This window comes from Pseudochaenichthys georgianus, chromosome 5, assembly GCF_902827115.2.
Source record: "Pseudochaenichthys georgianus chromosome 5, fPseGeo1.2, whole genome shotgun sequence".
NCBI classification, from domain to species: Eukaryota; Metazoa; Chordata; class Actinopteri; order Perciformes; family Channichthyidae; genus Pseudochaenichthys; species Pseudochaenichthys georgianus.
In genome coordinates this window covers 24567923-24582333 of record NC_047507.1, presented here as the reverse complement: position 1 = coordinate 24582333, position 14411 = coordinate 24567923, and the positions used below count along the sequence as shown (strand labels likewise).

The 14411-nt window shown below is 40.7% G+C and overlaps 1 protein-coding gene and 1 long non-coding RNA gene across 2 annotated transcripts; both read right to left on the bottom strand.

The window, feature by feature from the left end:
• Positions 1-476: 476 nt before the first annotated feature.
• Positions 477-8892, bottom strand: LOC117447033 (SH3 and cysteine-rich domain-containing protein 3-like). Its single transcript, XM_034083613.2, has 13 exons — positions 8752-8892; positions 7717-7798; positions 7322-7400; positions 5833-5986; positions 5632-5729; positions 5455-5536; positions 4890-4987; positions 4559-4619; positions 4274-4311; positions 4073-4176; positions 3863-3914; positions 3158-3295; positions 477-1393 (listed from the first exon to the last, which is right to left on the bottom strand). The coding sequence occupies exons 2-13, from the start codon at positions 7731-7733 to the stop codon at positions 1295-1297; spliced, it is 1020 nt and encodes a 339-aa protein (XP_033939504.1). The 5' UTR covers positions 7734-7798; positions 8752-8892; the 3' UTR covers positions 477-1294.
• A 912-nt stretch (positions 8893-9804) lies between these two features.
• On the bottom strand, positions 9805-10676 carry LOC117446148 (uncharacterized). Its single transcript, XR_004552115.1, has 2 exons — positions 10457-10676; positions 9805-10086 (listed from the first exon to the last, which is right to left on the bottom strand). It is a non-coding gene; the product is annotated as an uncharacterized lncRNA (long non-coding RNA).
• Between the last annotated feature and the right edge of the window lie 3735 nt (positions 10677-14411).

Here is a 14411-nt window from a genome sequence, read left to right as displayed (position 1 = left end):
ACGTTCAGATGCCATTCCCTGCATACCTGATCTCTGAGCTGTCACTTTACATAGCGAGCCATCCCCACAGTGTTTCCTAGGGATAATTACACTGCACTCAGGGTAGCTACAGAAAATAGCTCTGCATCCTTTTGAAGTTCTGGAAAATGCCTCCGTCTCATTTGAATTGAGAAACAAAATGATAGATAAACTAAAAGCTTTCTCCCATCCACTATGAATGACTCCAAAAACAATAATGGCTCAGAAATACAGCACATATTCACCAAATTATTTTCAGTTACTCAGAAATCTTTGACACTTCCTTTAAACATACACACTTATGCACGAACACACACACACACTCTGTCCAAAGTCTGTATATGTCTGTAATCAAACACATTTAATGTTAATCTGAAAAGGTTTTGTTTTTCACTACTGTCATGATGATACCTACATTTAAATGCACATGTGAGGTGATAAGTTTGATAAAATGTCACATATTTAAAATTGTATAAAAGCTACAGGTAACTGAGTGCAGTGCATTTGGCATTACATCCCATTGATGGGGATTGGGAGAATACTTGCTGTCCTGTCCATGCTAACAGCATGTTAAATGTGCCTACAAATGTGTGTCTCTAGTGTTCAGAACTGGTTTAGAACCAGTAATACATGATCAGTTTACATACAATAGTGTGTAAAATATTATTGTTGAAATAGCTGTGAAAAAGGAACAGCAGCCCAACAAAATAATCCAAGCCTCATATTCTTCAAGGAAAGGCTCAATGACTCAATGATGGTGTTCACAGAAAGATCTTCGACAACCTCCTCCTTTTATAATAATCACAAAAGCATGCTTAATACACAGCATAGTTAACAAAAAGTGCAATACAAAAAAAACTTAAAAACAAGAGCTCCTTGATAAAGCAAGTCCTGGAATATAAAAATTCACTTTCAGTGACATTGTCAGAATATATCTGAAATACAAAATAAGCCTTATAACAAAATGACTGAAAGTGACCTGTGTGCTGCACACAGGTTGAAAGAGGTAAAACACTTAGGCCTACATGTTTGTAGACTAAACCTTTACACTTTCACTTTGTTATGTATCTCCCTTTTTAACACATGGCTTCTCGCACTCTGAGTAAATTCATCGGAATTGTATTGTGCAGAGTTGCCTTGTAAGGTTGTGCGTTTAGACATAAGAAAAAAAAGTGTTTTGAACCAAAATTCAAGTCGAGAGTGTTGCGTTAGAAGAAAACTGTAGCAGCCAAAGCCGGTGAAGAAACTGAGATGAAAGCTGACGCCTGTCTCCTCCTCAGATCTCCTGCAGCAGGTTGGAGGGGAAGAAGCCGAGCTTCCGTCCTGTGCTGACCTTCAGGTAGCCGTTTACCTCCTCCCCTTTCTTTACTACAATCTGAGAATACACAAACACACACACACACACACACACACACACACACACACACTCACACACACACACACACACACACACACACACACACACACACACACACACACACACACACACACTTAGACTTGGACATTTCTTAAGTATCTTTCACAAGTCTGGGCTTAATGTGTGGGATTTTTTGCGCTACAAATCAAAAACAGATCTATTGACACAACCATTTTAGGCAGAAATGTATCTGTAATTCAACAGTTCAGTGTGAAATGACATATTTATAAATGCAGATCACATTCAACAAATGGCAATTAAGAACAGAAATGTGAAAGCAGAACATGTTTGGAGCCATTTTAGGGTAACTACAGTATGTCAGTGCATGGCAAAAAGTAAAGTGATTTGTACAATCTGACAGACCGATAATAAAAAAGGATTTGACCCAAATTGATTTACGTATGGAGTTTTGCTTTAAGCTACTTTTGCTTAAGCTGCAGTTGGAGACAAATGTGAAGACAGATTTTGAAGGGCGTGCACTTTAGCACAGATCTGTTAAAGCAATTATGTATGGACAGCTCACAGGCCATTTTTGCAGATAGCAATGCATCGGGCCTAATGCTCACTAGTTTCCAAGTTTTCACCAGAAGAACAAGAATTTAAAGTTAATGTGCAGATAATTTACTACAAGATTTACATTAAAACAGCTGCGAAGTTCCACACTGTTTCAGATGTCAGTGACCAAACATTAAGCAGTCAACATCTGTCTCAGGGCATATGCTTGACATCTGCATGCATGTGTGTGTGTGTGTGTGTGTGTGTGTGTGTGTGTGTGTGTGTGTGTGTGTGTGTGTGTGTGTGTGTGTGTGTGTGTGTGTGTGTGTGTGTGTGTGTGTGTGTGTGTGTGTGTGTGTGTGTGTGTGTGTGTGTGTGTGTGTGTGTGTGTGTGTGTGTGTGTGTGTGTGTGTGTGTGTGTGTGTGTGTGTGTGTGTGTGTGTGTGTGTGTGTGTGTGTGTGTGTGTGTGTGTATTCATGCTTTTATATCCATCACATATCCATTAACACACGATGTCTGTATTTAACTGAATATCTAGACCATGTTGAATTAATTGAACTGGAAGTCATTATGTTTTTTTTAATTCACTTTTGAAAACCCTTGTGTGGAGAACTGCATAATTACTGTGTTTGTTATTTTTGCCTTCTTCCTTTGGATCCTTGTGTTTATTAATTAGTAAGGCTTGAAATGTCTCCAGTGTATGCATAACAGTGGATTTACTTTGACTTAATTAAGCAAAATATCTATAGAGAATTGATCTGAGAACTAGTCACACAGTACTTTAGGCCGCATTAATGTGTCGGTGTACTTGTGTGTAATGTAAACACTGTGTGTTTGTTAGTGTACTTAAGAGGATAAACTGTCCTCAAACAACATATAGATATACACAACATAGTTCAAGCTCTTGAATCTTTATTTTAGTGTGTTCAGTTTAGGGATACTGGGATTAGCTTTATTTTTAGGACGCATATGGTTAGGTTATATAATCATGCGTGTGTGTATGTGTGTGTGTGTGTGTGTGTGTGTGTGTGTGTGTGTGTGTGTGTGTGTGTGTGTGTGTGTGTGTGTGTGTGTGTGTGTGTGTGTGTGTGTGTGTGTGTGTGTGTGTGTGTGTGTGTGTGTGTGTGTGTGTGTGTGTGTGTGTGTGTGTGTGTGTGTGTGTGTGTGTGTGTGTGTGTGTGTGTGTGTGTGTGTGTGTGTGTGTGTGTGTGTGTGTGTGTGTTAACCTGGTCTTTCTTCAGAGTGATTTGGCCCCTCTCCTTGTTGCCGACAAAGGAGCGAGTGACAGTGTAGACCCCCTCTCCTGCTCGCACTCGGATGATGTAGTTGGCCGGGAAGAAGCCGGTTCTCTCTCTGATCTTCCCCTGGTGGATGAAAGCTTTTACAGTGAAGTGGTGCAGCCCCAGTTTCCAATGTACTGTTCATGAACATATTGCTCATTGTAGCTTTGAAACCTGAGTGACCTGAAAGCAAAGACCAATGTCAGGACTGTAAGTGCAATAGCTATCTAATCAGGGGTAGATAGACACTATATGGTGCGGCCTACTTTGAATGATGTTCATTCAAAGAAAAAGCCTATTTAACCATAGAGACCAGAATGAGGGAAATAAAAGTGAGGCTGAAGCCTAGAAACTGTAAATTATAAATGTATGTTTTGACTTGGAACTTTTTTTAAAGTATCATTTTTATGTATAAAAGGTCAAAACTTAGGAACAGATTGCCATCTTGCAAAGCTGCAGATCTATGTATCACAGTTGAACGCTTTACTCTTTTCAAACCTCAATCCACAATAACTCTTCTTTCTCCAAAAACGAAGTCCTGGAGAATGAACAAAATCTACCTAACTGACCATAAAGCGATTGAGAAGTTTCTGTAAAGTAAAAAAAAAAACAATACCCAGAGGAATATGAGAAAACTAATCTAGGACTCACCTTCCACCATTCCTCATTGGAGTCATCTAGCACTGTGATGCGGTCACCAGCACTTGGGAACACACAGGATATTAAATATTCAAATATAGAAGAGACACACAAAACAGTATGTTTGCTGGCAGTGAGACAGTCCGGGAAATAGTATAAACGAAGAGCTTTGCAGACACACAAGAGAGAGATTAAGCGAGTTGTTGCTGGGGGGGGGCTTACTGAACGTCCAGATCATCCTTCTCTATGGCTTTGAAGCGGTACAGAGCCATGTAGTAGTGAGCCGTACTGAACACGCCCATCTTCCCTGCATTGAACTTTTTACTCTGATCAACAAAAACACATAAAGTGCTGCCTTAAGAAAGTATCTTAGTTTGTTTCATTTACATAATTGTTGTTGTTTTCATTGTCACATGTTCATACCTTGTTATCTACTGCAGCCTTGTCTCCTTCTGTGTTTGCTGGTACATCACAAGAATAAAAACGAGACAAAAAACCAAATCATTCCAAATGTAATCATTGTTAATACTTTTTAATGTTATTTACAGTTTGTCGTGGTTAAACATTAGCATTGAAGAAACTCCCAAAAACACAAACTGAAGGCAAACAAATAATGAAAGTTTTTATTTTATTTGATGTATTTAACACAAAAAAAATTCCTTCCAAACACCCCTTTCCAATGTTGATAACTTTTCTGTTCTCACTCACCTTCTTCCCCTTCTTCACCCTCCTGTTTTGGCTGGGACTCATCATCCTCCTCCATCATCATCTAAACAATTTAAGATAAATGTTACACAAGACATTATAACAAATATACTGTAACACACCAGGGATACCCATACATCAAAGTGTAGTGAAGTAGTTCACACAGTACACAATGGTCGACAAAGTACTCCCATCTTTCAAATAAAAGTAGCATAGCAAATTCATAGATGTACTTGTTGTACTGTAGAGAATATGTTAAACATTGAGTAAAGCACTTTGACATCAATGAAAAGGTGCAATACAAGTATAATGCTGTTTGTGCATTTACACTCACATTCTTCTTCTCATCTGACCCTTTTTTACGCTCCTTGTTGGCCATGATCACACCGATACGCAGCGTCTCAAACACTGGGTCGGTGCGGTTTGACTGTGCTGCGCATCAAACGTCATTGATCCATTCACATTAAGAGAAAACACAAATCCAGATGAGTATGCAGTTCTAACAAAGTATATTTAAGTAGAATCAACTGTAATGTGACTGCAGTGGTGGACTTAAAGAAGGGCTGTTCATGCTTTGTTATCCCAGCAATCTTATTTGTGACTTTGGAATGATACTTCTAACACCTTAGCAAAGTTTGAGCAGGGTAGAGCTGTGGTAATCATGCATTTTGTAAAGCACAGCCACTCTTATGGTATCTGATGATGGTGTCATAATTCAAATACATGACTAAATACTAAAGATTAGGAGGTCAAAATGAAAAGATTGATCAAAAATGTTTGTGCTCTTGCATCATCTGTCCGCGAAATACTTCTACATGTTGAAGCATATTTACTAAATAAGATTAAGCAAAGCAAAATGGTCCATTTAGCTTTATGAAATGTACACACGTTGGACTCACAAAAGGGCAGCAGCTGTGAGACGGTGGCATTCTGCTGAGTGCTGTACAGAGGAGAACTGTACGCTCTCCTGAATCCTGGAGGCTGGAAGAGGAGAGGAGCATGTACACTGTTTATCTGAAGGTCAATTCTCTGCAGTGCATTTTTTTGTTAACGCCTATATTACTCCATAAACTCACAATTTTGCCAAAACACTTCTGGTACTCCACATAGGACTGACACTGGTGGTGGATGTTGGTTTTGCAGTTCTTACATCGCAATGCAAACTTGTTGTTTACTGAGGAGAGAAACAAAATCAGGCGAAATGACATCAGGGAAGAACAAGAGGCACTAAGGTCCACTTTTTTTGTCATGCAAGAAAGGAAAAGAGGTGGACGTACAAACTATCATGCGAGCGCAGACGTCACAGAACTTTGGCTTCTTGCAGTAATGGTCCTTAAACTTGTGAGGGCTGTCGTTGACTGGTCTCACTGGTTCTACAGGAAGTTCCTCTTTTTCTTCCACCTCTACTTCCTCATCATATATGAAATAAACCTGAGTGATGAAAGGGGTACAATAGCAGATTAATATGGGTCATAAATGTTCAATATAAAACTGCCGGAAAACACAATGCACTTCAATTGAGTGTAACAGCAGCCAGCAATGGAGAATGTCAAAAAGCCTTCGGGCAATTTGTCTGTGTCTTCAATCAAGCAAAGATGAATTGTTCATAAATGATTCAGTTTAAGGATTTCATTGAATTGTTTATTACTGTCCTATATTTGCCTTTTTACTTATTTATCAGTCTTAGTAGCCTGCACCACCCACAGCCTAGCAGATTGATAACTAAGAATGATGCTATTAATACTGAAGCACCCTGCGGACTGAGTCATATAGTCTGTCTGGTGTCTGTTCTCACAAACTGTATCATATCAGCCAGAGTCAGAGCTGTGACTAATAACACACACACACACACACACACACACACACACACACACACATACACACACACACACACACACACACACACACACACACACACACACACACACACACACACACACACACACACACACACACACACACACACACACACAGATGGGAGAGACTTAGATCTCAAAATAGCGCTCACACACCGGAGCAAGACAGAATTCCCGACTGAATGATACAAAGCTCCACATTGCTACCTACTCCTAAATACACACTCAGAGGGACGCCTGTCAGGCTGCACTGGCTCTGACTCTCCATCTCTGGCAGGATTAGAGGCGTCCTGTGGCCGCCGGTTGCGGATTTACACTAGAATAACTGATAATACCCGGGACAGTTCACACATTACAGCGCCATCACTCTGCAACTCTATTTAGCTGACATCAATCCTAAACAAACCTCCCACATTGTCTCAGTACATCTCAGCTTAGAGTCGACTTATACAAACCCACCGTGGCAATATTTCACAAATCAAGAGAGCAGAAAGACAGGGGACGTGATATCTGTCCCAACATAATGTATCAGGTGTGATAACAAGACATGAGGCTGTATGAAATCCAATAAATAAACATAACAGATTCAAAAAAGTGATGTTTTGGACTAAAAAACGTTATAGATTTGCAAAAAGTTGTTCATCTAAAACTCTAAGCAAGCAAGTCCAAAACTATGTCTATGTCATACCACTAAAACTAGATATACAATAAAACTGAAATTAGTTTTTGGTAACTTAAATGTATTCAACCATTGATTTGGATATAGCCTAAGCTTCAATGTTGACATCCAACATTAATATTTCCCAATGCAATGTAACATTTGTGTGCAGTTGCTTGGCGTGTATAAATGGTATACAGCCCCTTGATGTGTGTGTACCACATGGTATGTTGAGGATATAGGATGTCTCACCGTGTTGTCCTCCTCTTTCATTACATTATCGGGGGCAGGGGGGTCGTCATGAATATCCACAGAGTTCTTGTCATCCATCCTGTCATCATCGGGTAGCAAATGTCACACAGAGAAGCACATGTTGAAACGCAAAAGACAAATATGTGGTTTATATTTCACGGTGGTCTGACTGAGTCAGTGAATGCCTCAGAAGTCACATTCTGGGGGGTTTTCTTGGGTGATTTTTAGGGTTTCTTAAGTGTAATTTATGTTTTGTGTTGGTGTACCACTACATATGAGATGTAATGTTACTCAGGATTATAAAGAGACCACACATAGGGATGCTGGCCTAAAAACTTGTAAAAATTCTTACTTTACAAATATTTTCATTTTACATTCACATATGCACAACTTACAAGTCGCAGTTAGCCATGGTGGCGTTTGGTCAGTTGAAGTTTAGTTCCTCCAGATATTCAGAGTGCGGACCAGCAGATGGCACTGTCAACAAAACACAGAGCATCACTTCTGTTTCTGTAGAGGGATTCCCTCAAACAGTGTCCTCTAAAATCCTTGTAAGTCATCATATCACATAGGAAAGCAACTTATTTCAGCTTGACTTACAATAAATAACCATCCAGGAACCTCTGGTGAAAAGAAGATTAACATTTCTTGTTTGTTTTTTTTACTTGAATTCAGAGACCTTCTCCTCTGATTAGCATTGCTTCTGTCATGACTCATCAGTGAACAGCAGTCTATTATCAGATGCAGTGAACAGTGAGTTCTGTTAAACTCATGAGCCTTTCTCATGGCCTTTTATAAAATGTATGGCAAACACATCCAGAGGGTTTCCCCCTTCTCTGGTTGCTCTACATGTGGTTCCTTACCAATGGACCCCTTCTCTTGATAACTAAACCGACAACCAATAATATATTTTATAGATATTTTTATATTTTTTGCATAACAATAAAAGTTGTCTTAAAAGAGATAAAATGTACAATGAGTAAAAAAGTGAGCACAATAACTGCAAACAGTTTGTGAAAAACAAGCCATTTGGAGGAATTTTGAGCATTTAGCGTTCCTGCTCCCTGGGCTTGGCCGTTGTTCTTAATCTCTTTGGTTGTAACCTTATGACAAGGCACTTTTTTCATGAAGGCTCTGTAAAAAAATATTGTGATCAGGTTTTCCATATGTCCTGAACTTAGGAAAAAATGATGATCCAAACTTTACAAATGTATTAATTTAGGTTTTTCTCCTAAATAAATGAAATCCTGAGATAAAGGTAATTTAAAAATCAGAAAAAGGTTGCTCCAATTGATATCAAGGAATGTTAGCCACCCCAAGTGAAGCTTTGGTCCTTTTCATGTTACAATTCATAAACAAGAAACGACCCAACACTAAACAGAGAGTGTTAGTAATGGGTTAAAAGAGGGTAGATCATTCATACAACTGACCGTGAAACTGGAATTCCACTTCTTCTAAAAGTGAGATGGTTCCTAAGATAGGGATCCCTGAAGCTTCAGACTTTCGCTGACTTTTTGTAGCGTTGCTGATCAGTCCTCTGCATGCTCAACTTTCCAAATGAGACTCCAACAGGTGGGAGATTGGATGAGTAATGCCAGCAGGCAAACCCAGCCCAACCCAACCCAGCCCTGTGTGTGTGTGTGTGTGTGTGTGTGTGTGTGTGTGTGTGTGTGTGTGTGTGTGTGTGTGTGCGTGCGTGCGTGCGTGCGTGCGTGCGTGCGTGCGTGCGTGCGTGTGTGTGTGTGTGTGTGTGTGTGACTGCTTGGGACAGCTGAGCACTACTGAAGCTGAGAAGCTCTGCTCAGCTTCAGTTGCGTCACTCACAGCATATTAAAGCGTCATGTTAAATATTGTCACACTCCCAAACAGTTTGAGCACCTCATTTATCTCGTCAGTTTTGAAAGTGAAATCTTGAAAAAATGATTTTCAACCAAATATGAATAACATAATAACTTACTATCTAAAAATCTCAATCACAAAATGTGAAATACTTGTAAATGCTTGCTTTATAGTTGGACATAATACTATTTTTTAGAATAACTTATCAATCTTTATTTTAAAGAGTTAAGGAGCCTACATGATCTTTGGAAGCTCGTTCCGTGATTTTGCAGCACAAAATGTGAGGAAAGCCCTTAGTTGGAACAATGTTAAGGAGTTCCCTCTTGAATACATGTTATTCTAAAAGGAGACCACTGGCTTCGATGTGACATAGAACTTAGTGATGTCACCCCTTTGTCATGGTTATAGTATAATGCCCTGTACAACAATAAACTACATTACAATGTGTTAAAAACGATATATTATATGATGTGACCTTTTTTCTCCTTAAATTAAACCCTTAGTGTTTAAAATGAACTAAAATCTGTGAAGATCAGTGATATGATGCAGGATAACCCACGAAATAGATTCTCAACAATGTTACAAATGCAACATACTACCAGAAAAGGACCTCATTTACCATTGACAATACAGAAACACTACACTAACTTTCAGTTATATCTTTATTTATTTGTATCGAGATAGAAAGAAGGGTAGGGAAGAGAGGGAATAAACTTGTTGTTTGTGTCTCTTTGTTGTTGTTTTGGTCTCTTTGTAGTTGCAGTAGTCTTGTGTCTGTAGTTAGAGAACAGTTAAGGCAGAAGAAAGAGAAGAGCTTTCAGTTGGTGGAGAGGTCACTCATTGAGGGAACAGCAGCAGAACATCTTTCTCAGCGGACACGGCCTTTCGGTCCGGACAGGCTGATCCCAAGCTGAAGCTTTCTGAACCTGTGATTAAAATGTAAAAACAACATAAGTAAACAGTTTTAAAACAATAAACCTGTACAGTTCAGCATAGAGACGACACGAGAGGTCTGGAAAAGAAGCCAACTCTAATTTCACAACCTCAGATCCTCAAAAACAGAAAACATAATAGTAATATCTACAAAAGAAAACCTCAATTCCAGTCATTTCATACACAAAATGGCTTTATCAAGTGTAATTCATTTATCTTTCAAATGTGTACTCGTGTAGGAAAAGTACAGTAAATGCCTTTTAGTTACGCTTTTTTATTCTATGTAACTTAGCTATGTTTTCTCTCATCTTGTTTAATACAGTCTTGTGTTTTCTTTCAAACTAGTCTGATCAATTTCATTACCCAGATGAATGTATCCTTGCGCTTCCTGGCAGCCATGACATCTTTGTTCCCAGAGCCAGAATCAACAGAATGAGGACAAATCAAGCTTCTCTTCATGGTCTGAGTTTGTAACAGAAGTAACCTTTCTCGGTTTTCTGGGACAATGAAAACCTCCTCGTCCTCCTCCTCGTCCTCCTCCTCGTCCTCCTCGACGTCGTCGTCCTCCTCGACGCCGCCGCCGCCGTCCTCGTCCTCCTCCTCCTCCTCCTCCTCCTCCTCCTCCTCCTCCTCCTCCTCCTCCTCGGAATCTATTCGAAAAAAGTCAATCCAGTTTGGAGATGGGTTGCTTCCGGTGTCCGTTGATGTGTCATCCTCATCCTCTTCTTCATAATCAAACAGCTCCAGAGGGGTGGAGCAGATGTTAGATGAGGCTCCAGGAGACGAGGAGAGTTTGTGTTCAGATGACAGTTTATTTGGTGACACTCTGACCTCCGTGTCTCCTTGTTTGTCAGAAACCGGATGGATCTTCTTCTCCTTCATTTTACGAAAGCAGATCCACCACTCCAGCGTATTTTCCTGGACTTTTCTTGTATGAGAACTGCTAGATTTGTCATCTTTACTCCTTGCATCTGAATGTTTTGTGGTTTTCACTATCTTGTGTTGCGTAAGGAGGGATTGCACTTCCACGATTGCCGACCTCCTCTTGCATAACCTGCAACCTGAGGACTTGCAGCAGGTGACAGAGTGATCGTTGGAGGATCCTCCGCTCAGAAAAGCATTTATGGTTTCTGACTGAACAGAGGTAACCTCATCACTGATTGCTCTCAAGATGCCCTCTGTAAATGTTGGAGTTATGCCAAGATACATGTCAGCATCATCAAAGCCACTAAGAGCCTCGGCAGACGAGCTTTTCAGACTCTGCTGGAGGTTGCCTTCTATGATGACACATTTATTTTGGAGAGTCTCTGGGGACAAATTGGCACATGCCTGGGAAGAGGTCAAGGAACCGCATGGTGTTGCATATTGATTCACAGATTTTGAAAGGGTGTCGGTGATGGTCTCAATGATGAGACTCAGCCCCTCCACGCACACGCTAGCCAGCTTGTCGTTCACATTAAGGTCATAAACACCTCCTCCTAATACCATCCGCTGCCTAAAAAAGAAAACAAACAAACAGTTTAAAAAAGCGAAATCACCAAAAAACATTCATAACAAATGTGAATTGTATTTAAGTGTTCAAAGGACTTTCAGTGAGGAAATTCAATAACGTACTCTTCGTTAACGCTGTCATAGAATCCCTTGACTGTTTTGTAGAAGATGTTTTTCAGGCCAGTGAGCTGGGGTAGGCCTGCGTCTACATTGTCCTCTTGGAAATGCTCAGGAAGTCTGTCCTCCTCTGGACATGGAGAGAGAGATTTTGAGTCCTTGCTTTTTGACTCTTCCTGTGTACTGACAGCCTGAACAGGGTTGCAGATATCTTTGTCTATCTGCTGGGAGAGTGTATCTACCTCCACAAAGGACGACTCTCCAGAAGACGGGGATGCTGAATTTGTCAGGTTGCTGAGTTCAAATGTCAAGTAAGGACATGAGCCAGACCCGACAACTTCATCCAAATCCTCTTCGGTTGCCTGCCAGACCTTTTTCTTTGGTTTTGATATAAAGCAGCTCTTCAGTGAAGACTTCATCTTCTTGTAGATGTTGCTTTCACGTGTGCTTGCTGATTTCACATCTGTCCAGTCAGGTTTATAAAACCTCTGTGCACTGTCCTTCAGAGCAGTCTGGCAGACATATATTTCGTGTTCCTGGGAGGGTGCATCAATTACCACAAAGGACAACTCTCCAGAAAACAGGGATCCTGAATTTGTCTGAGAACTGTCTTCAGACGTCAATTCACTGCTGGCTGACTCGACTACCTTATCCACATATCCTGCTCCCAGCAACACCAGGGGAACTGTTGGTGTTGCGTCCATTACTGGGACCAGGTCGTCCTCTATCAATTTGTCTATGACACTCTCTGGTGTGTCATTCCTTTCTGCCGTATCCATCAGGTCCATAGGGACAGAGCTCTGATCTACTTCCTCAGCAAACTGTAAGTCCTCACTGGAGTCAGTGGAGAAACTGATATATATCTCTTCCGGGGATTCACTGCTGGACGTCAAGTTGCTGATAGCTGCCAGGTGGCCCTGAGGAGGTTCAAGTTCCTGCCCTGAGGGTCCTGGTGTAGACTCTGTGATTGTGACAAGGTCTTCATCCATGACGTCAAAGCTTACATCATCATGCTCCTCTGGTTGAGATGAGCCGGTGGGGGAGAAAGTTAAAGGAACCTCTTTGTTCTCTGGTGGGACTTCCTCATGCCCTACATTATTATTAATCTCCAGAGGGACAGAGTTCAGGTCTATTTTCTCAGCAGACTTGATGTCTACATTTGAGGCAGTTGGAGATGTCTCTTTAGGACATGTAGAGCCAGACTTGACAGCTTCATCCAAATCCTTTTCAGTTGCAAACTGGACCTTCTTCGGTTTTGATTCCAAGCAGCTCTTCAGTGAAGTCTTAATGTTCTTGTCGATGTTGCTTTCAAGTCTGTTTGCAGATTTTACATCCGTCACGTCAGATTCACAAAGCTTCTCTGCACTGACAGTCAGAGCAGTCTGGCAGACATCTTTGTTCTGGGAGGGTTCATCCATCTCCTGGAAGCACACCTTTTTCTGGATATTTTCTTTAGATGTTGACTCTCTGCTGTCTAATCCGACAATCTCATCTGGGTGTGAGGAAGTATTTACAGTCTTTTGCACTATCGAATTCTCATGCTCCACATGATCAACCAACTGCAGAGGGACAGAGCTCAGGTCTTCATGCGTTGCGTCCCCGATGTCCTCACTGGGGGGTTTATGGGCCGAGGGAAACGCCTCTTCAGGACATGGAAAGCCATAGTTCTGATCTGCTGTCTTTTGCTCCAGTTTAAAGCAGCGCTTCAATGCAGACTTCGCCTTCTCATAGATCGTACTGCCTGTATGTTTCTCATCTGTCCTATCAGAATCACGAGATGTCTGTGTACTGATAGTTGCAGTTTCATGTCCTTCTTGTCCTGATGATCCTGGTGCTGAATCCATCTCAGGAACAATGTCTTTGTCTGTGTCTTCCAGTGTCTCTCCCTGGTATTCTGCGAACAGACGCCGGAGGCCAAAGAAACGGTCCAACTCATGCTCAATATTTTGGTTAACACGACGAGCAGCAGAGGATTTGTCTCCATCGTCATCAGCCTCCCACCTGGATATAGACTGCAACAGCTCGCATAAATTCCCAGTAGATCGTTCAAGTATCTCTGAGACGATAGTGCTGGCAACTTCAGAGGTTACTGAGGAGGGGGAGGAGGCCGTCTTCTCGATTTTCTTGCTAGAAGTTCTGGAGGTTGAACCTCTCTCGCTGACATAGACATTTTCTGCCTCATTCTCCATTATATCAGGATCCAGAGGGCTTTATTTGACCTTTGTAGTCTTTTGGAAAAAAACAGTGACAAAATGTTAGATACATGTAGTAGTAGTAGTAGTAGTAGTAGTAGTAGTAGTGCTATTATTGCCACCAAACACATATGGAGCAAAGCATATCACAGTGATGACTATAAATGACGGATTAAATGTTAAGGCTGATTTCAACAGCTCCATATACTGTTGGTTTAATCTTAAACAATGCTTCATATTTTATAAACTGCTCATATGTTTTGTAAGTAAACACTTAGTCTACAAAGTAAGTCTTTTCATAGCAGGGAAATTGATAGAATGCAGTACAGTATGTATCTTTGTTTGGTAGAAGTATAAAGTGGCCTTAAAATTAATTTGTCAAGTAAAGTGTGATAAATACCTCTTTTTGGTGAGACATCTTCTGTTTTTCTTGCTTCTGCTTTTTGCTTTCGACATGTTTTTGTATTTTTTTGAATCAACATTCCACATTCCATTCACATATTGATATTCAGTTTTCA

Excerpts from the sequence above, each read along its gene's own strand:
- LOC117447033 (XM_034083613.2), bottom strand. Across the intron at positions 5,730-5,832 it reads CTGCGCTCGCATGATAGTTT|TAAACAACAAGTTTGCATTG; the intron begins GTACGTCCACCT and ends TTCTCTCCTCAG. Across the intron at positions 4,177-4,273 it reads AGGCTGCAGTAGATAACAAG|AGTAAAAAGTTCAATGCAGG; the intron begins GTATGAACATGT and ends TTTGTTGATCAG.